The sequence below is a fragment of the Astatotilapia calliptera genome, chromosome 15, assembly GCF_900246225.1.
Source record: "Astatotilapia calliptera chromosome 15, fAstCal1.2, whole genome shotgun sequence".
Lineage (NCBI taxonomy): Eukaryota > Metazoa > Chordata > Actinopteri > Cichliformes > Cichlidae > Astatotilapia > Astatotilapia calliptera.
The window spans coordinates 20,258,624-20,284,642 of NC_039316.1; the positions used below are offsets into that span (position 1 = coordinate 20,258,624).

Genomic DNA, 26,019 nt, shown 5'->3' on the forward strand with positions numbered 1-26,019 from the left:
ACACACACACACACACACACACACACACACACACACTCTGCAGGAGCAGATGCTTGACAGTTTTTTGGACAGGTAGCTAGAAATACAGACACACATACACACTCGCTCTTGTCATTACCTGACCACTGGGCACCTTGACGGCGTCCCAGAAGCTCCTGCAGCACAGAACGACCTGACAACCAATAAATCACCTGAGAGAGAGAGAGAGAGCGATGGAGAGAGGCACAGGTGGAAAGGTGAAGCTAGACAGACAAAAAGAAAAGATGAGGAAAATAGAAAGGCAGAGGGACACAGAGGAGAGGAAGTTAAGGGAGAGGTATTGCAGAAGATTAGCTCATTACACCCCACCAACTGTTCAGTCTGCATGGAAAATTCTGCAAAAGTGCACCTATGTGTAAATGTTCATCTGTGTGTGCGTGTGTATTTGTGTTCATCCCATCTGGATTAATAGAATCTACTGGACACGTGGGCAGGATCAGACATTAAAAACCATGTACAGGTGCTAGGGTGTATGATTCACTCAGTGTTCGTCATTGCTCTTATTATGCATTATTTGATCCATTAGTCATTGAAGCGCAAAAAGCGGGGGGAAAAGGAGAGACAGGAAATTGAAGTAAAAGGAGAGGTAATTAGGGGAGCGACAAGGGGCTAAAACCAGGAGGAGAAAGACTAAAGGAGTAAGAGAAGAGAAATGGAGGCTGAAGGAAATGTTGATGTGTGATGATAAAAGAATAAAGAGTAAATACTGATAAAAGAAAAGAGAATGAAGGGAGGAAAAAATGTGGATGTGAAAGGAGAAAAAGGTAAAGAAAAGAAAAAGAACAAACAAATGACCTCGTAGGGCAGCCGTTCATCATATAACACGTCGCTGCAGCACACAGTGTACATCAACAAAAGCCCAGAGCAAAAAGTAAACACAATAAATCAAAATAAATCTTGTCACAGGATTCAAGAGTCTTTGTGCATTTGTTCACTTAATTCCTCACCTGAAGAACAGTCCGCCCCATTTTAGCCTTTATGAGTGAGGCTCAGGCTTCTAGGGGTCTGCATATTTTTATACCTCAGCAGTAAGCTCCCCTGTGGCAGCAGCAGCAGAAGAGGATGTGCTGTCACCAAACGAGACAAAAACTTCAGATACAATAGATGTGCCAGCTGAGGGAATCTGGGGAGAAAGTTGTTGCTCTTCTGGATTGTTAACTGGATGTGACTCTGACGGACAGGAGCGTACTCTCCTGCACGTGTGCTCTTTATGGAGACACTCTCAGTACACTGGGGAGAGGGGTTTGGAGGTAAAGCAAGAGGAAGAGCAAACAAAAAGATCTTTATCAGCAAAACTGATGGAGGAAAGATGGAAAACAATGTTTAAAAAAATGAGGAAAGTGGAGAGAAAGAATGACAGAGGTGAAGGATGTAAGGATAGAGAAAATAGAATGATAGAAATACATAGAGGAAGTTAGGAGAGGAGAATGGGAAAGAAATGAAGGAACAAAGGATATGGGAAGGAAAATATAATAGGGACATCAAAGAAAGGAGAGAAAGAAGGAAGAAAGCAAGGTATAGAAAAGAAAGGAAGATTGCAAGAAAGGAAGAAAGAATAGGGAAGGAAAAGAAAGCCCGTGGGGGCATGAAAAGAAGAAAAGAAAAAGAAAGAAGGAAGGAATTAAGGATAGGAAAAAAGGAAGGAAACAGGTAAAGAAGGCAGGGGAAAGGAATGAAGGAAAAAAGATATGGGCAGGGAGGAAAGTGTAATGTGGCATGGAAGAAAGGAGAGAAAGAAAGAAGGAGGACAGGTGTAGGAAGGAAAGAATAAGAAAAGTGAGGAAGAAACAATAGGAAAAGGAAAGAATGCATGCAGGTAGGTGTAAATGGGACACGCAATGAAGGAAGGACGGTAGGAAGGAAGGAAGCAGTGAATGAAAGGAAGGAATGCTAAATAGTAGGAAGCAAACAAAGAATAAATTTATCGAAATGGTATGGATAAAAGAAAGGGAGAAAGAATTGGGAGGGGAGGGAAGGAAGGAAGGAGGGGAGCTATATGAAGGAAGGAAAAAAAGATGGATGATGTAAAGAAGGAATGAATAACAAACATGCATAAATGGGCGAAATGGAAAGAGGACATTAACAAGGAAATAAATAAGGTAGCTTGGGGAACTAAATAGAAAAGGATGAATGAAGAAAAAGGAATAAAGAACAATGTGGAAAGGAAGGAAGGCTAAATGGCAGGAAAGAAAAAGCAAACAGAAATAAGGAAGGGAACAAAGGAAGCAAAACCAAAATAGGGAAAGGAACAGTTTGAAAGGAGGAATTAAAGGAAGGAAGGAAGAACGGAGGTTTGTGGCTAATGATGAAGACAATTGAACACAAAAAGCGCACAGGCAGGTGTTTAAAGCTGGAGTCCTTGAGACTTAAATTAAAGGACTGAAACCACACACACACACACACACACACACACACACACACACACACACACACACACACACACCAGTGACTGTGTATGTTTTGTTTGTGTTTTTTAGCTGAGCCACTAAAGCGGATCTCTTTCATGCAACTTTTAAACTTTTGTACCGAGACACACACACGCACACACAGTGTTGTTACATGTCCCACTTGAGAGTGTGCATACGTATGTGTGCGTGCGTGTTTGTGTGTCAGAAGGCAGGAAGTAGAGGGATGATAGCTAATTAGAACGGCGATCCACCAGAGAAACAGCCCAGAGCTGACTGGTAGAGAGACTCAGACCCAGAGAGAGAGAGAGAGGAGAAAATGCAGAGAGGTTAAATTGAGGCTAGAGAAATGTGGGCGCGGTGATGGGACGAAAGACACAGAGGAAGACAGCAAAACGGGGAGTGAGAGTGAGTGGTGAAGACGGAAATAAACAGACCGTGACAGACAGAGAAGGAGAGAGAGGCAGGGTGAGAGAGGTAAAGAGAAGGTGAGAGTAGACCGTTCAGTATGAGAGGGAAAAATTACGTTTGACCTGAGGAGCTGAGAGAATGTAGCCACTTAGATTCGCACTTACAAACACTTTGATTAACATGCGCTGAGTGCCATCTCGTCACTCACAAACCCAGTAGAATAAGCATCCAGTCACATACACTTCCACTAACCTCAGTTTTAGTGACAAACACCTCCTATAGCATACAATTACAACCACAGGCAGTTGCACCACAGATTTTATTTCCTTGCAGATGCACACACATCTGTAGAAGCCCAGCATGCAAGAAGCCTATAAAATTCCTCTTCATACAGTATGGCTATGCAGCCACTGTACTGCAAGGCCACCAGTGCTTCATTGCGAATAGACCAGAAAATAGTATAATAAAACAAGCATTACTCACCCACGCATGACTGCAGGGACGTGTAGGAACACTCACACCAATCACGAGGGTCAGGGGCATGGATCGGGCCAGTGGTGGAATGTAACTTTGTCCATTTACTCAAGTACAGTTTTAATGTACTTGTACTTCAAGTTTTTATATGTTTTGTTACTTTCTTATTATTTTGCATATTAGAAAAGACATCTTTACTAATATAGCTACCTAATAGTATTAAAAGATTTTTTTGTTAAAAAAAACTTTATTTGTGATGGTTAAACATTCGCTCCGTGAAAGAGGCTATTAGAAGGAGCAGTTTTACCATTTTGCTAAGCACTTTTTCAACTTGAAAAAAGTTTAAACCTAGGAGGAGTGCCATTTTTCATGTAACACCATCTGCATGGCGTATTGCTGCACATGAGCATCAAAATCAAGCCAGATTTTTTTTCTACACTGTGTTTATTTATTATCACATACACTTTATGGTTAAACGTACTGTGTTCCACCTCTTCATCTTTGAATTCAGGTGTTCTTTCAGTCCCATTTCCACAGATGTATAAAATCAAGCACCTAGCCATGATGTCTGCTTTTACAAGCATTTTTGAGAGAATGGGTCGCTCTAAAGAGCTCACTGAAAAACAACAGAGGTGTCTCAGCACAAAAATGGTGCACCCGGAGCTTCGTGGCATTAGTTCCCATGGCTGAGCAGCTCCTGTAGGTGTAATGTGGAGATGGCTCAGTACTTTTGTACACAATACATAATGAATTGTTCTTTCATGCAGATCCCTGTCCCTTGTTCTTGACACATTCTGTGCCCCCAATTTACTTTTAAGTGAAAGTTCCAAATGAGGATAACTTTGATCTATTTTCAAGGTGCACATATTAGTGAAAGTAAATCTAAACACCATCAAGCTTTCTAATGTATAGAAAACATTATCGTGAGACCAGTGCATTTAAGTGTCTGACCTTCATGAAGGTCAGATCTGCTCTTACGTTAGACTGAAAACTGAAACTTCATTATTATTGTGTTAAAAATAGAAACTCTGCAGTAGGACCTCAGAAGGCAGTGCACTTTTTTCCTTTGCATGTGCACATTTATTATTGATGGCAGACTTAGTTGTCCTCGACATGAGGGTGTGCTGCATAGGTTTCTGGAGGGATGTTCTTCCATTCTTCAGAAACTTCTTTTTTTTCCAGCTCTTATTTGCTGGAGGTGCTGTGTTGCTCTATTTTTATCTTTAAAACCCCAAAAGATGTTCTGTTGATTTCAAGCCAGGCAGCATCCTGGGATGTCAAAGTTCTTCAGAAATTCCTGTGTGAAATATACATTTTTATTCTTTAACATTTGAGTGATTTTGCATGGAGTGTGTTTCTTTTGTATACTTAGACTTCCTGTCACACACTTCCGCTCGCATATTTTACAGATTACTTAAAATCTCAGCTTTTTCTGATTTCAGTTTTCCACAGAAGCATATCGGCTTGTGTTAACCAGATATAAATCACAGCTTGTGGTTTTTCTTGAACAGTAGGTTAGTAGCACAAGTTGTCACAAGGTAAAAATAGGCAAAAACATTGAAAGAAAGTTGGTCTTTCTGTCACGTCCTTAGGATGTTTCTCTATCACAAATCTGTTTTCTTCCTCTGAGGCACCAGACTGTTTTTTCCTGGAACTCATTTCTGTTCCTGGTGCCATGTCTGTTGGATTAGAACGACAACTTGCAGTCAAATCAAAAAATCACAGCACTAAAGAGATGGAGTCGCAGATGTTCAGAGTGAGAAGGAGCAGCAACCTTAATATTGTCAGAAAAAAGCGAATGGGCCTCATGCTGGAAACCAGATTTATTTTTGAATAGAGTACATGAGTCAGAAAATGGTTGGTGTTCACCTCTCTTTTAAAGGTTTGAGTTGTCAAACCTGCCAACATGTCCTCTATTCACCAAGAGGGAAAAAACACAGACACACAAAAACAAACTAAAAGCCATTTGTTTGATGAATTCACCTGAGATTTAAATGATAAGAAAGTGCAGTGGTTCACTTTAGATGTTCAGATATATTTCCTGCAAATCCATCATTGAGGCTCATCAGTGATCAGCCCCAGATTCATTCTGCAGCACATCGACAAGCCCAAACATCCAGCCTGAGTCATAAAGAACTATTTTCAGCCACAAGAAAAACAAGGAGTTCTCCAACAGATGGTTTAGCCCCCACAGAGCGCTGATCTTATCATCATGGAGCCGGTCTGCGTTTTCACAAAGAGACAGTGAGACAGCCTGAATTCACAGAAGATCTGTGGCATGTCCTCCAAGATGCTCAAAACAAAACCACCTGCCAAGCAGGTGTGCCTGCAGATTTATTATTTCAGTGTTGCTTCCTGTTTGCTGTGAATCTTTGAAAGCATCCTTATCCTTTTCTATTTAGAGCCAAAAACTTTTTTCAAGGTGTTTTATAGCTGATTAGATGCAGAAGTAACACTTGACTGTATTACTTTTACAGCTGCTGTATTCAGCCTCCGGTGGACTCTAATGAGACAAGTTCAGCATACTCCCTGTGCAGATTCTTGCATTTTGCACTTTGTTATCTCGCTCTTGTTCTTTTGTGCAATAAAATATAATAAAAATGAAGCTTTATAGTTAAACTTTCTAGCTGGTGACTTTGCTCTCACGCTCTCGTACAAATACGATAATTTCCATTTCCACCCTTATGACACAGTGGCTACATCCACCTTTAATGTACAGTCTCTTACCAGGGTATTTTGATACCTGTAGATTCCTGGAGAAAGGTGATTTCATTTCAGCCTGTGTTGTTCACCAGGTTGTAAAAGACTCCCATCTCCCTTGAGTCATCCTGAAAGGCAACAAAAGGCTTATGAACTTTAATGTGCAGTACTTAAAAGAGAGACAGTGATGTGTAGAGAAAGACCAACGCAACATGTTACTCTCTATAGTCTGCTGGAGCCGACACTAATGAGTTGAATACTAATTAATTTACTTTTAATTATCCCACCGTCTTTTTTTTTCAATTAAAAATCTCGGCGGCCCGTCGCTGTACTCTGATGGGCATGTCATCTTGACAATGCCGCAGCAGACCCACAATGCACTTCTACAGAACAAAGCTGATTTGTGTGTGTGTGGGTCTGTGTGACTGTGTGTGTGTGTCTTTACAATGCCTCATGAGATCAAGATACATGACAGTGATATGCTTCAGAGGCTCAGCAAATACAACATGGCCGCTCCGAGCCAACGTAAGCATAAAAACACTGATACAAGGAGATAACCACACAAACGTGCAAATTATGAAACACAAAGATACAGATATCACACAAATGGCACACACACACAAATAGTTTCTATTTTTCCCTCGTTTTGTCTCTCTTCTTTTATCTTTTATTCTGTTTTTCTTTGTCTGTCTCAGATGGCTGGGTTTCAGACCCACTGCTAGATAAAAGCCTCTTTTCATGTCTGATCATATCTACTGCTTTGTTTCACAGCTAAAGAATCCAGCTATGAATAATACACACACACACACACACACACACACACACACACACACACACACACACACACACAGTGTCTATCTGGTCAAAGAGCCACTGGATTGTTGAAAAAGTCAGGAGACTTCTCCATCTAGTGGTGACTGTGGGGAATCACATGCTGTCCATTGTAAACTGAAAGCGGTCAGAATTTATGATTACCTTTTAATCAATAAATGTAGAGAGTATAATTAGATGTGGAAGTACAACCATAAATATGTTTTTATTACCAGGTGGCTTCAAGTAAAGTTGGTGGAGTCATGTGAAAAATGTTAGTCACTTTGCATCTGTAGAAAATGATTTTAATGAATATTAAAGGTGAGAATAATTTCGCTCCTGACAAAAACACAGCTTTTAACATTAGTCTGAATGATTCCAATCAAACAATACAAACAATTATTGAAGTATTATTTGAGTAAAAAGGGAACAAATATCATCAGTGAAAGCAGTTGTAAGCTATTGAGCTGGCACATTTAATAACTCCACCAGGGAGCCTGAATCAGTGTTTGATTTGTTTTTATTATTAGGATTACTTAAATTACTTTCTTTTTTCATGAACATTTTAACAGCAGTTGAGCTTGACACAACTTAGAAGTGATTTTTGGAAGAATATTTTACCATTGTAAGATCCTAATCACTTATATGGACATGGGTCATAGACAGGCTGGAGCCCAACTCAGCTATAGGAGTGTGAGAGGCTGAGTACACCCAAGAGCACAGCCATGCACACCTAAGGCCAGTTTAGAATCACCAATTAGCCCGAGTCATGAGTCCCACTAAAACCCACACATCCACAGGGAGAACATGGCCCAGCTGGATGGAGGATATATATAAATCAGTGAAAACTTGCACTTTTCATACTTGTAAAATCTGCATACACATGCACTTCTAAAAGTAAAGATTTGATCACCAATAACAGCGTTCAGGATTCAGTGAAGCGTGCTTCTCCGACGGGTCCTCTGATGAGAATTGTGGTGCTAACCTCTGTTTGGTGGTCATCGTGCGGCGTGCGGTTCCTGGGGATTTCTGCTGAAGCATCCTGTTTTTTTTTCTTAGATGTTATGTTGGTGTATTGTTAGATTCGGTGGCGGCTGTATAGCCTGCATATTCCATGCTTTCTAAATTACTTCAGTGACTTGAGCGAGGCCTGCCATTCAGTGCCGTGTGTGCAGGTGTAACCCCTAAAAAACGTTTTCTTTTCATTTTCTTTTTTATGCGAAAGAGTGTGACATCAGCTCTGTCATTGTCAGATTCGTGTTTCTCAGCATATTTCTCTGCGGTCATACAGTAATACACCTGCTCAGCAGAGCATGACTGAAGACCTTTTCACAGCTGCTGCAGGTTTCTGCATTCATTAGATCCTCCGAGCAGCTCTTGACTGCAGTACAGCAGCTGGATCAATAGTGAGCAAAAAAAAAAATGAAGCACAGCAACAACAACAAAAAATTAATTTTTGGACTCCTTATTTGTGGTAAATTTTCCACACTAACCAGTAAATGTTTTGTTTTCTAATTTACATGAGATGATAAAGTAGTTAAGATTTTAAACGTTTGTTTTTAACTTTTTAAATGTTTTTTTTCTTCATTTTTCCTGCAGCGGTGGCAGAAGTCAGGGACTCACTTGGAGCACCTCGTCTCCCGGTTCTGCCTGGACTCGGAGATGGCTCTGGACGGGATGGACGATTCCCGAATGTTGGTGATCAGCCCCTGTGAACTGAGCGCATACACGCAAAGATGGGAAGTCCCCTTCTCCTGACCCCTGACCATGTGACCTTTACTCCCTCTTAAAAAATGTGCCCTGTCACACTCATCCCTCAACTCAAAGAGAGAATGCTGCTCACACACTGACCATGCATGAGCAATCATGTCACAGTGCTGCATCGAGGATATCTGAATAGAAAGCTGATGAAGACTTTTTTATGGGTCTTTGTAGCATGAAAAGAAATGCAGACCTTTCAGGTATAAAGACCTGATTTATTTATGAGCTGCACTGGTTTGAAATAATGTTGCTCCAAGAGAAGCCGGAAAATTGTGTGGTTTGGAGATTCAAGTGTCTGTATTGGAGAGTGAAAACCAAGTGCACCTTAAAACCCAGAACTTTCAAATAGCTGAGATGGACAAAAAAAACAAACAAAAAATAACAATCATAGAATGTTTCCTGTGTCTTTTGCAATCTGCTTTTAAAGGATGTTTAATAAGCTGGAAATTAAAACCAAGCACAGCTCGAGGTTTTATTTCAGTTGGTCAAATACCTGTCACTGTCTTTACTGCAGCATCCCAGTCGGTTTCTTACTGGGATCTAACCAGAAACTCACCAAAGTAAAGCCCCAGTAAACTGCACAAAATGTGAAATCTTTAGTCTGTCACACCAAGCGGGATGCAATCATCTCCAGTCTGGAATATATCCTAAGGTTTTTGTTTGTTTGTTTGTTTGTTTTGTTGCTTGGCTTAAGCTTTCATTTACTGCTTTGGGAATAGTCTCAGTTATTGAGGTTCTCAATTATGAGAACACTTTATGTACAAGTAACCCCTGTGATCCTAAAGCTCTGGCTCCACCCTGCTCTAAATGCTCCGTTTCATACCATTTTTTTCAACGGTAGGCTCTTTGTGATGTCAGTGAGAGAGGATATCCCTAAAGTGAGCACAAAAGCCCCACCCATCTTCTGTTCAAACCTTCTGTTTGCAAGGGGCAGCCAATCAGAAGAAAGTAAGCTTACAACAGCAGCTCCTAGTTTTTGTGGCATATGCCCCATTTTAGAAGCGCAACACTCTCGAGAGTTTAAAAAAAAACGAGGATGAACGATAACAAAGGATCTTTGTGTGAGGTACAACTCCTCTAATGTTGACCTTTAAAGGTCAGTGCAGCAGCATCAGCCAACTATTTTTGTATACTCTGCCTAGTAAAAGCAAACCCAGTTTCACTTCATATTTTTCACCAGGTTGACAGTGTCCCACCTGCAGTGGCTCTGTGCCCCACCTACAGGACCTGCCCCACACTTTAAGAAACATAGGCTTAAAGGGTGGGTGGCCTTAAAGGAACAGGAACTAAAATGGCCTGTTTCAGAGAGGATGAACTTAGGAGCTGTACCAAGTATGAGATAAAGAAAGATTATTTTGAACTATGAATGATGCAAAGCCACCTTAAATGACTAGAATTGCTCAGTGCTCAGAGTAGAAAAGCGCTATTTAAATATGCCAAAACATTTACCATTTACCAAATAAAAATTAAGAAATGGGAAAAGGAATGCTGACTTTTAGAAAGCTTTGCACCTAAACACAGTCTAGATCTAGAGTAGTTTCTGTACGCCAACCAAGGCTGCCTACTCTGGGACTGCTAGAATTCCCATATTGTTAGTGTTATAGGGTTTGCACAGTGGATGGAGCATTTTAATGGGTTCTTTAAATGACTGTAACTTCCCCATTGAAACTTGGCCTCATGCAGCTCTCTTGGCCATGTGAATAGCTTTGATTGCAGAAATATGAGGAAGAGGATGAAAAGGAAAGAAATAAACAATGAGGGGAGTCACATTAGGTAACACAAAACCTGAAATTTAGAGCACGCCCTGGCTTAACTACAGGATGTAGCATGAAAGCAGACAGGACAGAGCTACAGGTGCAAATATGGACAAACAGTCACAGTGGAAAAAAATATGTAAGAGGAAGAACAGCATGAATGCAGCACATGTCAGAATATCTACATGCTGGTAAATCAAATCAGCAAATTTCTGATTCCTGTTGCCCAAATGAAGCAGCTGCTTCACACAGCTGCTGTGCATGTGAGACTTTTTATACACAAATGAGATTTTTTCACCATAATTACAAAGTATTGATATTTATCAGGCAAGTTTGGTAAATTAATAAAAATGATGCTATTTAGGGTTTATTTTAATAAATGTGTCCACTCTCGAGGTGTGCTATGATGCAACCAAACCTTTTGTTTTTCTCCTACTTGAGATTATTTCTGAGCACTCTGAATGGGCACGAGGTTGGGCTGGTGGAGCTCAAACCTGTGGGAAGAGTCAAAATCCAAACTGATGTTAACTGCAAGTCTTCTCTAAATCGCCTCTCTGTCTGTTCACAATGATTTTTAAAAATTGTAGAACTTCTTTGCGGTTCAGTTACATAATGTGTTTGACATCTTCAGCATCAGTTTGATATCCTGTTTGATTCCTGAATCCTGAATAAAGCTTTTATAATGGCTGTTTCTATTTTATTGACATGCTTATTGTGCAAACTGTGAGCTGCTGTTGGTGCAAACACGGTGCTGCTCAAAATATTTACAAAACTACAACTAATCTTTTCTTATGTTTTACCCTTTACACAGTTAGGTCCATGTTTGGACTATGGCACATTTTCTTGTGATCGTGCATCCTCACAGTAGACTTTATATTAATTCATTAAATTTAAGGGCTTTAAAGTACTGCAGAAACAGGTTAGAATTACACAGCCTCATGTTTGTTTATAATGCAAGTATGGTGTCATATATTAGCTTCAGAAATACAAGGGTATTTCCTTTGAGATCTGCAGCTGTGGTTGTGAAAGCTCTGTGTTTAACTTCAACAGAAATCAGTTTATCTTATGAACCAACTGGTTTTGAAGGTCACACCTTTATAACCAGTTGTACATCCTTTATAACTAAGAGTGTCTTTGACAGTGAGGACCTGACTGTTCACACACTGGCTGTTCTGTCCTACATCAGCGTCACATAAAGCAGAAGCCCTGGATGAACAGTCATGTCAAAACACTCCTCAAACCACGCAAATCTGCTTTTAGGTCCACCATATTACCAAATTCAGGGGGCAGTCCAACACAGTTGTGGACCTGAGCATGCATTAACAAAAGAACTAAACACCTTCTTCTCACACTCAAAGTCCACTTTAATCATTCCTGTACCCAAAAAATAATCTACAAACAGCCTCAACAACTTCCACCCCAATGCACTCATACCTGTGATCACTAAGTCCCTGGAACAGCTGGTCTTAAAGCACATAAAGGCCACCCTTCCTGTCTACACCCCCCACCTCTCTGCTGACCTCTCCTGGGCTGCAAACACCTCCACCTCCTACCTGAGAGTGCTCAAAAGGAACAGCATCTCTGCAAAGCTGCTGGTGACCTCCATCACTCAGTCATCCAGAGCATCCTCACATACTGCACCACAGTGTGGTTCACACACTGCTCCCAGGATGAGTGGAAGAGGTCAACACAGTGCAGGAGTTCATCAGCTGCCCCCACCCCTCGGTTGCAGACATCTATACATCCCACTACTGCTGCAGAGCTAATGCAATCACACAAGACTCCACCCATCCTCCATCCCACCTCCACCTGTTTGATCTGCTGCCCTCTGGGAGACTCTACGGGTCCATCCAAACCAAGACTAGCAGACTCACGAACAGTTTCTTTCCATGAACCATCGCTGTATTGAACACACGTGCACCCCAGCCAAACTCACAAACTCACACATCAGTACTGCTCACACTCATACAACACACACGTGCGCCCGCTTTCGGATCTATATAACCCCTGTACATTTGTATAGTTTTATAGTTGGTATTCTTGTTTTTATTGGGGTTTTTTTTCTAATTTATTCTAAATGCTACTACCATGTAGCTGCTTCTAATTTCATTGAATCTTTGATGTTTAATGACAATTAAACAATTCATGACAAAAGGATTCTGATTCTGTTTGGTTTAAGTTTCTTTGTCTGCTTTAAGAAGTTTCTTGTCATGAACACAGACCATTGTCAACACACAATGGTCCGTACTGCCCAGATTTTCGAGTTTTAAATGCATCATTAGGCTCTCCGTCCGTTTACACGAGCCTTCATGTAACTCAAAAAAATTCTGTGAATATACACATGGGGACGATTTTTGTGCTGACACCATAGTACTCCAAATCTGAAAATTAGCTAGAAAATTCTTCATTTGTGAAAACTGGGGAACAAAACTGGAACGAGGCAGGGTTTGTTTGTCCAAACACACACACACAGAGAGAGAGAGATACCGTTCATTGCCTCTGTGCCCACTCCTCAGCTCTAACAAACCACTGCTTCTCTAGCCACACTCAGCAAACTATTACTCCGACACAAGACAGCTCTATTTCAGATTTCAACGACGCATTATAACAGAAAATGACACAGACTGGAAGGTGACATTTTGTGTTTAAAGAGGCTTTAAACGACACCGCTGTCTTCGAGAGGCTCGCTTTTACGTAAGTACAATGACCTTTGTTTTAATTCTTCATTCACGGCGCTTTCAATAAAGAATCCTAGCTGTTGACATAATTCACGGGTTTCTTTAATAATGAGTCGCTATCGCTTTTATAACTGATAACCTCAACGTTTGAAGTGACATTTCATAATGCGCTCGATAAAAATGTATAAGCAATGGTAAGTTACGTTGCACCCGGGCCACTTTCCGCACCGTACCCGGTTGTCTGTAGTACCTTCAATAGTTTGAACCATATCACTCACTGTTAACTAACTCAAGTAAAAGACTACAACATCCAGCGCGAGAAAGAGACGCATGCGAGAGTGATGGTGATGCATTTATGTAGCCTTGAAAATGTTGGGAGTTGCGCTACCAGCTTTGGCAAAGAGCAAGATTCCTCTGTAAAAGCGGAGTGTTTGTTTCGTTAGCTGTCATCCCACTCTTTAATATTTGACACACCTTTTTTGTAGCTACACTGGTACGTTAGCACACAAAATCTGCGCCGTATGTTGTCCCTGTTGGATTTGACGAAAATACTGACGGTACATGAAGCCAACGCCTCATTCCGCGCTTTGTTTTTACGTTTAGTTACGTAGGATTTCGGGGACTCGACTTGTCTTGATCTGACTGCAGATTCAAACTCAAAGGTCGAAACTTCCATCCTGTTATCTCGTTGTGTCTGAAAATGCACCCAAGCTGAGGCTTAAACAAAGTCGCCGATGACGACACGTAAGTCGACGTGAGCTAGCAGCTCCGGGTTAAAAACGAATCACAGTGTTTGAGTTCTGTTAATTTTCAATGCGGTTGAAATCATTTATAACAAACGCAACGTCAACTTCTGATTGGTGATTCGTCCTTTTAGTATTCGCCTACTCGTTTGTTGTGTAATCCACATTTAAACACACATCAGTTTTAACTAGAAGTGCTCCAAAACAACCAGGGAAGCAGCAGGTAGTTAGCAACTAGCTTAGCCATCGCTGCTTCTGGTAGCTGTCATTTCAACAAAGCAGCTAGAAAGTTGCATGTTTAATGAAGAGTTCATATAACAGTTTTGATAACATGTTCTTGGACACCCCTGGGCTTTTTGCCAGTTATTTTTGCGATTTTAAACTAAATATATGGTTTTGAAAGTAATTTTTGCCTCCACTTAGATCATTCTCTCATCGTGTTATTTCAGACAATAAGTTATCCTTAAATCTAACTGGCAGAAATTTTTTTTTATCATTTAATCTAACCTGCAGTTAGATAAAAGACATATGGATGTAAAAATAGCAAATTCTCACAACTGAGAACCTGCAGACATCGGCTCCGTGTATTGATTCCCCCCCCCTAATGTCTCCCTCCAGTCATCCCATGTTCCTTCGCCGGCTGAGCTCTTTGAGCTCATCTTTCCCACCCTGCAGTCTTCCTGCTCTTTCCCAGGCCCGCTTCAAGAGCAACACTGATTCCTCTGCGTCCTCCTTCCTTCCCCAATTCATTCCCACCCCTCATCCATGGTGGTCGGTGCCAGGGTTTCCACCCTGGCCTTCTCGACTTCCCCACTCCCACCCGTCTGCCCTTGAATCTTTCACTCACAGGGCATTACACCCCCTGAACATCAACCTTGGTGACTTTGGTGCTTGCCGCTCATTCCACACCTCTGCAGACCACTTGATGGAGTTCCCCGACAGAGACAGAGGGCCGCCCTACAAACGGAGGAAGAGTGGAGAGGAAAGAAAAGAACAAAATAAAGAAAAGGAGGGATCCAGAGGAGGAGCAACAGAGGGTAAGGAGGGAGGGTCCAAGAGGGAGCACCATCACCTAGATTCCAGAAAAGATGGCAGCCTTCGATCTAGTCACCACTTCAACGATGGAACTAAAGACAGAGTGAAGAATAATGTCGGGAAAGATGTCAGAGGGGAAACCAGCAGAGATAAAAATGTGGAAAGGACTAAAAGTGAGACTAAAGACAGACAGCGAAGAGAGAGTGCAGACAGAGATCATCATCATTATCATCGTCATCATCATCATCAGCAAGAAGGACATAAAGAATCACAGCCAGTGATGCACAAACCCAACCAATGGTTCAAAGGGAGGGGGTCTCAGGAGCTGGATGGGCCTCACAGGGACACAAAAGGGACTTCAGAGCAGCAGAGGGATGGATGTAGTGATGGAGGGCAGCCTCGCAGCACCACTTGCCCCTCAAACCTGGGGCAGGTACCTGGAGGAAACACGCAGCCCTCTCCACCAAGAAGGGCTGTGAAATGTGAGTCCTTTTGTTAAGTATAATTACAGTTTTGATGTGTCTTTTCTGCTGCTTGAAAACATGTTGGAAGCAGAGTCTCCATTAAGAGATCAGCTAGGAAATTTTCCCTCCACAGAGCAATAATCTAAATCTGAAAAAGTCCAAGTAAAAGCAAAGGTGGAGGTCCTGTCTGTCCCACAGTGGGAACCCTTTTTGGGGAAAGCAGCTGAATCATGTCAAAGACCAGAACAGCAATCTGGCCTGTGGTTTGGAAATGGACATTTTGACAGATTCAATCCTACTTTTGTGTTCAAAACAGGCTGTGAACCTGCATGGAGACGGTGCCTGTTTCAGTATAATTAACTGGTCAATACAATTCAGACTAAAAGCAAATTGCACACAGAAATGGCTAATTCTTGTCTTCTGGCTGCAGATTCTATTTCTTCATATTTAGAGATTATATTTCCAGCTCTCCATTTGTCTCATCTCTCCTCAGCTCTTCAAAGACACTGGGAGTCCTGCAGCACTGACCTCCACCCACCAGGCGACAGTTCAGTCTTTGACTTCTCGGTGATGTCCTACAACATCCTCTCCCAGCAGCTTCTGGAGGACAATGCCTACCTGTACCGACACTGTGACCCGGACGTCCTGCCTTGGGAATACCGACTGCATAACCTACTGGCAGAGATCCAGCACCACAATGCTGATGTGAGGGGATGCAGTGTCATAAAACGTATTAATACGTATAGTTTAATGGTCTCAGGAGGAAGTTTTGCCCTGATGTTCAGTGGTAAACCTGGGCTGGGCCATAAAAGGAACATATTATCTACTGGTTACTGGCAATTAAACTAATCAAGTGTTCATTTTTTGGGGAGAGTTTATTCATTCCACTTGTAATGATGACTCTTCTCTTTTACTTCTGTTGTGCTTAAGTTTAGAGAGTTACATTCAGTAAAACCTGTTAGGAGTTTGGCCATCACAAGTTACAGGCTGTGCATCCTGATCTTTTAAATATCTTGTTACTCATCTTATCAAAACTTATAGGCTGCACTGGATCCTTTATCTGATCCTTTATCCTAGGTTATTTGGAGTTGACATTAACGTATCGATTAAGCCCATTTAAAGCAGAAGTGAAATTGTTGCCACAGAGTTTGTAACACACAGTGGTTCAAAGTCATTGTGCTGCATCATTAATAGGAGTTGCAAACCACCAGAAAACAGCAAAATGCACAGAAGGGTGTTGGTAAACGTGTCCATATACTTTTGGCTCTTCATCATAAATTTATGAGAGGTTTTTTTGTTGTTGTTTTTTTTTTTTTAGATCCTGTGTCTTCAGGAAGTGCAGGAGGACCACTATGAAAACCAGATTAAGCCTGCTCTCCAGGCACTAGGTACTGCTGCTCATTTTTGTGTGTACATGTGTGTGCTTGGGAGGGCCGTTAAAAGTGAAAGACAAAAAAAGTGAAGACAGATAAATCTTCCCTAACTAGTGCAAACAGACTGTATATTAAAGATGGGTAAAGCGACGTTATTGCCACTCACTGCTTTTCGGAGTCGAGACTCGAGCATTTTGCTCATTTCATTTCATTTCTCTTTTTTTTAATCGATCTTCTGAGTTGTGAGTCTGATCACAAACTCAGTTTCACTGTCACACCCTAATTCACAACCTGCTTTATTGGTTATTTTACTTCAGATGGATCTGAAAACTCATCATTAAAGTGTTTTCTGAGGTTGAAATGTTATATAAAGCATGCTGAGCTGGTGGGAAAAGCAATATATAAGAGCCAGCCCAGGTTTAAGGCCTTTTTGCTGTGGTAAAATTTGATATAATTTGATTGTTTCTGTCTGTGATATTTCTTTGTCATTTATTCATGATATTTTTAATATAATAACCCATCTTTGTGTGTGTTTGTCAGGTTATCACTGTGAGTATAAAAAGCGGACAGGAAAGAAACCAGACGGTTGTGCCGTTGTCTTCAAAACCTCCCGCTTCTCCCTCCTCTCCTCCAATCCCGTCGAGTTTTTCCGGCCCGGCGACACCCTCCTCGACCGAGACAACGTGGGATTGGTTGTGCTGTTGCGACCTAACAAGAGCTTCAGTCATTTAAATCCCTCCTCATTCATCTGTGTCGCCAACACCCACCTTCTCTACAACCCCCGGCGAGGTGACATCAAACTGGCCCAGCTGGCAATCTTATTGGCTGAGATCAACCGACTGTCCCGCCTCCCAAACGGGCAGGTTAACCCAGTGGTTTTATGTGGGGATTTTAACTCTGCTCCCTGGAGTCCACTGTACAGTTTCCTGACCACAGGCTGCCTGCAGTATAGTGGAATGCAGATTGGCATGGTGAGAATATTGTGCCACTCACAAACTGATCAATTAACTTATAGTTAGTAGACATTCTGGTCGTTGATGGTCATTCATGCAAAACTGTCATCTGTGGTTTTCAGTTCAGTAAATCCAATTTGTTTTTGCCTGGTTTCTGTCGCCTCACAGTGTCCATTTCCCACTCATCAAAAAAAGAAATACTCGATGCTTCAATCCCCAACACTCACTTCTCCGTTTTGTTTTTCTTTCCCCCTTTTCTTTTCTGGGTGTTTGTGTAGGTGTCAGGTCAGGAAAACAGTCCCAGAGGTCAGCGTCTCCTCATGTCTCCAATCTGGTCTCCCAGCCTGGGAATAACCCATCAGTGCCAGTATGAAAACAAAGCTAGTGCTGAGACCTCGCCCACCAGCCCTACAGGTAAACTTTGGAAAAGCTGTTTTCTCAAAAGAATTCTGGAAAAAGTCAAAAGATTCCAGCCGGCTCGTTGTTCAGAGAGGTGGTTTCTCACACTTAGAGCACAGTGGGAGTCGGTTTGCGTCAGCTGCACTTCAGGGCATATCGTGCCTGGTTTACGTGAGAGAGATGCCTGAGTGGAACATGCAGCCGGCAGGATAGTTGACGACCACTTGCAGTTTCTGCTCTTTTCTCATACGGTGCTGTCAGAAATCCCACATCACTGTGTGCTCGTGAGCTGGCAGGTTAAAGACGCAAGGTGTCTGAAAGCACTTCCAGTAGTACACTGTGCACGCTACATAATCAGCTGCTTAGTGTGCAAAAAGTGTGAGAAATGGTTCAAGTCGAAGAGCTACTTCTCGATGATTTTACACTGAATGATCTTCCTGACTCGACCCTGCCTGTTTATCCAGGCCTCAGACTGGTGCTAGTAGTGCACTGGCTCGTGGACTCCCTGTGGCTGCGTTTAGCTCTGTCTCAAAGGACTTATTAGAAATCAAAATATAGCGAATCCTCTAATAATATAGAACTGTATCAATGGTTTGCTTTTTTTCTCCTCTCCTTCAGCTATTGAGGGCACAAAGTGTCCAACCATCCACTTCCAATTTTCTGACCATTATGAGTACATCATGCCTGTACTGGTATACTCCAGATAGCCATTTTTGTCGGTATGAACATATGTATGTACTTAAAATAATAAGTGTAATTATGTGTGCTTCTCTATCGGATGATGTCTAGAAAAATTCAGGCCTCCAAAGCTTAACCTGCATTTAATTTAACATCCACTTCGCAGTGCAGCACGTGATTAGGCAGGTTTGACTTTGATCTCCATTTGTTTAATCTTTTATTCAGACTTTGCTTAGAAAGTTACTCATGTTGTCCTGGATTGTCGCCAGTTTGCCTGAGAGATGTTAATAGAGTTTAGTGATTAGTGTGTTGAACCTCGTCACTAACAACCGCCTGTCCTTTTCTCTCCGTCAGCTGTAGAGGGAGCGATCTCTAATCTCAGTGTGGAGGATCTCGCTGCCAAAGCTGCTTATGAATTCAGCAGGTAAAGTCTCGCCGTCCTTCTCTCGTCACTCCCTCCTCCTTTCATTTCTGCCTTTTTAGTTCTCAGTAATTGAAAAGCTGGTTGTCGCCATAATAAAAATGGACAAACTCTCTCTAACCACGCGTATGCAGAGCGTGGAGGATCGAGCACAGCCTGAAGCTGCAGTCGTCTTATCAACATCACCTGATGCCTGACAGGAGACCTGAGATCACCACCTGTCACTCCCGCACGGCCCTGACAGTGGATTACATCCTGTATAGTCCCGGTACGCTCTCTCACAAACACACAAACACACAAAGGTCAGATTTTCTTTAGTATTTCTATTAGTATTTAAGTCTTTTAAAATCTCAGACTTTAAAGATAGGTACATTTCCTTTAATTGCTGTAAGCGTCTATATTGGCAATAATATGCTTTCTGTAGATGATCATGGGTCCGTCTGGGAACAAATGTCTCTAAAAGGCTGTTAATAGATTGAGCAGGCTGTTAAATCCTTTACATGTACAAACCCTTTCACTACTGCTGCTGAATGTGCCTTTATGGCTGTTTTTAGCTTCCATATCCAAATGTCCTTTGTTGACACTGAACCCTCAAAACTGTGACAGAGGCGTGAGAAATAAAAAACTTCTGTATGAGTTAATGTGAAAGGGTGACTGTTGTTTCTCTGCTTGGAGTGGCTTAAAAATGAGATGTGCTGTTTAAATGGAGTCGATTTCCTACTTTTTTATGGGTTAATTCATTTATTTGTCTTTATGTTACCATACCGTCACTGGTGACTTTTCAAACAGTAAGATCTTAAAGCTGTATTAAGTAATACCTGCTGGAAGCCACTATCTGAATTCCTTCTGCTTCTTCTTTAATCTCTTTAATTCAGTTTCTCTCTTTTCCCTCTGTCCTTTTTCTCTGAAAGATTTCGTTCCACCTCCCTCACTTCCAGGTGGGCGGGGCCTCCAGCTGCTGGGCAGGCTGTCATTGGTCGGCCAGGCGGAGCTCGAGGAAGTCAACGGCCTGCCTAACCATCGGCACTCATCGGACCATCTCCCTCTCCTCGCTCGTTTCCGCATTTGGTGCTGAAGCGCTGCAGGTCCACTGAGGAAAGTAGGAATGTTCAAGGAATCTGCAGTTTCTTCCCCACATAAACAACAAAAACAGGATGAACATTAAATGCTGGGGTGTTTAATTCAGTATGTGATTTTATTATTAAAAGGGAAAACCCTTTTCAAGTCCTCTCCAAGAGTGGCTGCAAGTTAAATTAATGATTTCATACAGATTGCTTCACGGAGTTACAACAATATTTATTTTTCTCTATTTTTTGTGATTAAACTATTGATACTATTTCTACCCATCTATACTATTATTACTTTTCATGTCTTGTTATGGGATGAAAAACAAACAGAAGGTAGAGGAGGAGCCTAAATCCCCGTTGAACCACTTAAATTATAATTTGTGATGTTTTCTCCAAAAATGCCCCATCTTTAAGTGGCAAAATGTTTAAGTCTGCTTATGAAATGAGACCCACTTGCTAAATGGCTTTGTGCAGAGGACTTTCACCTGAGAGAGTGGGGATGCTTATGTGGTGGGAGGAGCTTGAAGCGTAAGGAGAGGTATCTTTCTAAAATAACATTTTTTTTTCTTAGTTTAATTTATTTTTTTTGTTCAGGCAGGAAAAAGTAATTATGTTAAAGCTTTTCTTGTTTTTCCTGCTGCATGGTGGCGCGTCCCATTTCTTAACCCCAGCAGGCGGTTGTTTTCCTGCACATTATGTTCAGGGGTTTTAACTAAAAGTTTAGGTCTTGTTCTTTAAATGATGAGTAAAAAATGAATTCTGGCAGTCTGGATTTCCCCTGAAATGATTAACGTGTTCATATCTCTAAACATCCAAATGATCATCATTTTAAAGCAGTAGTAACATATTTAATTTGACATTTTTCCCACCATGTAGAGATGTTTACCATATTTTCTTTCTTTTGTTTTTTAATAAATAGAAAGTTTTCTTTCTTACTAATGTTTCCTTTCGAGCTGTATCGATGAAGGGATGGATTTTAAGTCACTTTTTAAAGCTGAACGTTTACTGTAGTGCTGCTAATTTGGAAAACTTGATCATTTTCTTTTGATAACAAGACTGTGCTCATTCTCCTTTAAAAACTAACAAAATATAAATAAAAGTTTAGCTTGTATTTCTAAAGATCTTCAGAAATATCTCCTGTGTCGGTTGCATCACAGCCATGTAATGATTTTCTCTTATATTTCACAATGTGCCAAAAATTAAACTAAGCACTATACAGCACTCAACTAGTTCTCATATATTTCAATTATTTATAGTTAAATTAAGATGTTATATGGAAAACATGGATGTATATGTCCGCTGAGGACTCTAAATTTTAATTCTGCATAAATATCAGTATGGTCGGTTGTTACTGGAGCGGTCTTGTGTCATATTTTCACACATGTAAATACTGAAAATAAAGACTGGATGTATTTTTGTATCATTTTAAGGAGTTGATTTTTGCTGGAAGTTTACACTTTGTAAATAAAAGTTCTTTTTCTATTACATTTACCTTTGGTTTCAATCATTTTTGCAGTCCTGTTTGAAGCCTCGCGTTCAACGTTTTCGTTGTCACCATTTTGGTGTTTTGAAACTAGATTTGAAAAGTGAGGCTTTGATGTCACTGAAGCCAACTCGTGGCTCAAGAGTTGGGAGTTTGCCTTGTAATCGGAAGGTTGCCGGTTCGAGCCCCGGCTTGGACAGTCTCGGTCGTTGTGTCCTTCACCAAGACACTTCACCCGTTGCCTACTGGTGGTGGTCAGAGGGCCCGGTGGCGCCAGTGTCCGGCAGCCTCGCCTCTGTCAGTGCGCCCCAGGGTGGCTGTGGCTACAATGTAGCTTGCCATCACCAGTGTGTGAATGTGTGGATGACTGGATATGTAAAGCGCCTTGGGGTCCTTAGGGACTAGTAAAGCGCTATATAAATACGGGCCATTTACATCAGTTTACAGCTTCATCATTTTGCATCCCAGCCCCCCCCCCGTGGAGGAAACTTACAGCCTGCATTCAGAGTAGCTGTTAAAGTGTTGCATACAGCAAGATTGCATAACTGTGTGCTGCAAAAGGAAAAACACTGATATATGGTCATAAACAAGACAGACAAGTGGCCGAATTCATGCTATATTCTAGTTGTTCTCAAGTTTATTTGAGGTGTTCTTATTAGACTTGTAGGCAATTTTTAAAAATTATTGTATTCTTTAATTTTTCTTCGTGTTCATTGATACTGAGTTGCTTTTTACTGCATATTTTCATGTTGTGCTGTTTGTTCTGCACTAATCTGCATGAAAAGTGTTATACAACATTTGGTTGACAGTAATTTATTGCCCTTCCTACTGTTCATCTTCTACAGTAACAGACTGTTTTTTGCAGATAACAGGTCCACAGTAAAATAACTTTACTGCTCTTTAATCTGACTGCCAGTACTTTACTGTCCAGGATGTTCACTAAGTAGTACACACAGTGTATACTGATTACTGCATCTTGGAATATGTTCTCAGACTATTTTAATATTTCTTTTTGCCCATATATAATAGAAGATGTCATTGTTGCCCTGTTATTTGGTTCTTGGAGAAATAATCATATAAATTAGGATCCTGCTGTTTGTCCTCCTGGTGGGAAACAGTTGTTTTTTTCTCTACAGTCTTGCCTCTTTGGCTGTTAATGGAAGTGCTGGTGTAATTGTTTTTGACGCAGAGTGTGCCTCTGCATAACAGGCCCCACATCTTTCCACATTAGCATGAGTGCGATGGTGACAAATGGCTGCATCGTTTACCTCAGTTCACTGTGTGCTCAGGATGCAGAGCTTTTGATATTCTGAGCGTCACTCCGCACTGCAGCAAGACACTCGGCTGGATCTCAGCAGGCTTCAAGGGCTCCTCTCTGCATCCTATTGCAGAGTCGACGGGGGTCGGGTTTCAAAACTTGCCCGTTTACAGAGAGTAACATTATAATCAGGAAAATTATACAAAGTGGAGTTGGTATTGGTGATTTCTGCAGCATTTATGAGCAAGCTTCTGTCAACAGCTGACCTCTGTGAGTCTTCTCCGATGCTGCTGATGCACAAAAGTTTGTGCCCATCAGATTTCTTAGCAGCATACCAACAAGCTTGTGGCAGGTGTCTTTGGAGTTGTTTGAGTTTTGGCCACTAGATGTCAGCAGCAGAGTGCTTGTAAACAAATGAGGTGGATGGCAGGTGAATAAACACAGTTTTGGTTGGTTGAGAGGTGCAAGATGATGACGATGATGGATTCAGAGGTTTATGTGGATTTTTGCTTGAAAATCATCTTGAATTCATTACTAAAAACTGACTTAGAGCTGAGGTATGTGTGATATATGAGATATGAGATGTTGCACTCACAAGTCTGTGAGAGAGCTGCAGCACTGCTGGTACAACCAAAGTCTTTCAAGAAGCAAAAGTCACCATCTTAAAATGCTGTATTTTGAGCACTACCAAAATGATTTAATATCCTTAATATAATATCATAAAACTGCATGTATAGAATAGTTAACACTGATTTAAAAGCAGCTTAAAATGCTTGTTAACTTTGTGCCAAAGTAAGGTTTTATAAAATGTTTTCTGTATCTTTTTTTTCTGTTCAGGATTCTTTGAGTCTCTGGTTCAACTTTGACTGGAAAAGGTGTTTAAAACCTAATTTTAGGGGAAGTCAGCTAAATCTGAGCCTTTTTTTTAGGACAGATTTGTTTGTGTTTGTTCAGTGATTAAAGTTAATACAGACGAAGTTTCAAAATAACTGCCCGGAATTTCAAGATTGTTGCACAGTTGAGGTTCTGAATGTCCCTCAGTGGAACAGATGCTCACAGACCAACAGCATGTAGCATGATGGAGAGGACTGGAACTGGCAGGTCTGCTACTGGCGCACCCGTCTCCTCTCTAAATGATGCTGGGACCTCATTCTCACAGATGATCGAGTCTTCTCTTATTTATTCATTTATTTTTAAACAGTGCATAACCTGATAATTACTGCCTTAAACAACTATTCTATTTACCAAAGTGGTTTGATTAGCTGAGTGTTAACATGGATGTGAAGTTCAAGAAGTGTGAATGCTTTGACTGTGTGTGGCATTCATGAGGGTAGCTCCCTTGCATGCCTCCTGTCTCCTCAGCTCACCTGAACAATACGGCAGATTTCTGGAATCTTCAAGGAAATGTACCTGTAGCCAAAAGGCTTTGAAACGTGTGTGGGTTGCAGCAGTCCTAAAATCAAATCTGTAATCTGAGGAGGTGCTGCAGATGAAAGGTTTAAGTCAGTTTAACACAGTTTCAACAGGGAGCTTTTGCTCTGAAAAGACCGCACAGGTTGCAAAGGGACTTTTTGGGTTGATGTGATTTGTGGTCCTGGACAGTAAAAGGTTTCACACATGACCCCCAGGAAGGACAAATCAAAAACCCAGGGCCAACCAGAGACCCAATCTGACCTCTCTTTTTCATAACATTGAGAAAAGCTCTGCTGGCTTCTCATCTCTACAGTTTGATCCCTGTGACAGTGTTTTTGTGCTCACACACAAACATTACATCACATTAAGCTGAGTGAGGTGAACCTCCCCTGCCTTCCAATCCCTGAGCTGCTGCTGAAAAATGAAGGATTATTTCTCTAAATCTGCTGCCTCCATGTGCTTGTCTGAAACACACACACATCTGCAGTGGAACGTAAGCAGATTATTTTATCAAAAGGCTGTGTAGCACAGAGGTGTACGACGGTGTGCACAGGAGCGTCACTTAAAGAGGAAGAACACACTGTAGTTTCCCTCTGTTTGTCTTCTTTCTGTTGTTCTCCCTGAAAGTTTAAGGAGAGTTTGCTGCGAGTGCGTTTAGCTTTGAACTTCACACCAGAGATCAGATTTGTAGGGCTGAGCTGCTGAACAGTGCTTCAACAGGAGAGGAGAAAGTGCCGATTTTGTTGTTTTCTTGCCTTACCCGCACTTTCCTCATGAACGCTGCATCACGTTGGTCCCGTGCTGTTTGCTTTTCAAGATTGCTGGAGGGCTTTGTGCTTTGCTGGATTTTGTGAAACATGTTCTCTGAGATAATTACGAATCATAATTGTTCCATACATTTAGCACTGAGTCAGCCAATGAACCAGTCTACCGGTCAGTCAGATAGACATGCTTGTGTAATTGAGCATGCTTACTTTTAAGATTAACCCTGTTCATTCACCAGGAAGTCCAACAATCACTCATCACAACCAAGGTATGCAGAGAAGCAACTCTGAACACACAGCACGTCAAACCAGAACAGAAAACCAGGACAGGTGCCACTCCTGTTAGCTAACAGGAAACTCAGACTAAAAGTCACGTGGGTGCACCAAAACTGTACAGTAGAAGACTGGAAAAACATCTGGTGAGTCCTGATTTCTGCTGCAACTTTTAAATGGCAGGATATTCTGATATGGTGTAAACATTATAAAAGCATGGAACCATCCTGCCTTCTGTTAGCTGCTGGGCTGGTTTGTAGACATATTCTTGGTACACTTTGGCTCCCTTTGTACAAACACCACAGCCTACCTGATTATTGTTGCTGACCATGTTCATCTCTTTATTACCACAGTTTACACAGATTCTCATCATGGATGTGCAGCCAGCAAATCTGCAGCAACAGTGTGACGCTATCACATCAATATGGACCAAATTCTCTGAGGAATATTTCCAGAAACTTGTTGGATCTGTGCCATGAAGAATTTAGGAACCACAAAGAAGCTATACCTCATGAAGTGGATGATGAGCGTATGAAGCCAAAAATGCTTGTACTAAACTCATTTGACAAGTATGCTCCATGTTTGTGCTTCTTCAACATGTGGATAAAACCAGCTTAAACAGGTGGTTGTCCAACACAGTCTTTAGTAAAGTCTAAATGAGCA

General features: G+C 41.4%; 2 protein-coding genes across 8 annotated transcripts in view; both read left to right on the forward strand.

The window, feature by feature from the left end:
- galnt14 (UDP-N-acetyl-alpha-D-galactosamine:polypeptide N-acetylgalactosaminyltransferase 14 (GalNAc-T14)) overlaps window positions 1-11,049 on the forward strand; it is a 241,706-nt gene extending 230,657 nt beyond the window's left edge. For all 3 annotated transcript variants that reach the window (XM_026142693.1, XM_026142694.1, XM_026142695.1), the window contains one exon: window positions 8,439-11,049. In XM_026142693.1, coding sequence (XP_025998478.1) covers window positions 8,439-8,597 — 159 coding nt within the window. In that variant the 3' untranslated portion in view covers window positions 8,598-11,049. The remainder of the gene's footprint in view (window positions 1-8,438) is intronic.
- A 1,740-nt stretch (window positions 11,050-12,789) lies between these two features.
- Window positions 12,790-21,656, forward strand: angel2 (angel homolog 2 (Drosophila)). Of its 5 annotated transcripts, XM_026142924.1 has the most exons (10): window positions 13,098-13,525; window positions 13,636-13,776; window positions 14,394-15,292; window positions 15,768-15,979; window positions 16,593-16,662; window positions 17,188-17,618; window positions 17,879-18,014; window positions 19,032-19,101; window positions 19,233-19,366; window positions 20,010-21,656. In XM_026142924.1, the coding sequence occupies exons 3-10, from the start codon at window positions 14,401-14,403 to the stop codon at window positions 20,171-20,173; spliced, it is 2,109 nt and encodes a 702-aa protein (XP_025998709.1). In that variant the 5' UTR covers window positions 13,098-13,525; window positions 13,636-13,776; window positions 14,394-14,400; the 3' UTR covers window positions 20,174-21,656. The 5 variants fall into 5 exon arrangements, with proteins under 5 accessions (XP_025998710.1, XP_025998709.1, XP_025998708.1 ...); XM_026142925.1 differs by lacking the exons at window positions 13,098-13,525; window positions 13,636-13,776 and adding an exon at window positions 12,790-13,048; XM_026142923.1 differs by having other exon boundaries at window positions 13,098-13,776.
- Window positions 21,657-26,019: the final 4,363 nt, after the last annotated feature.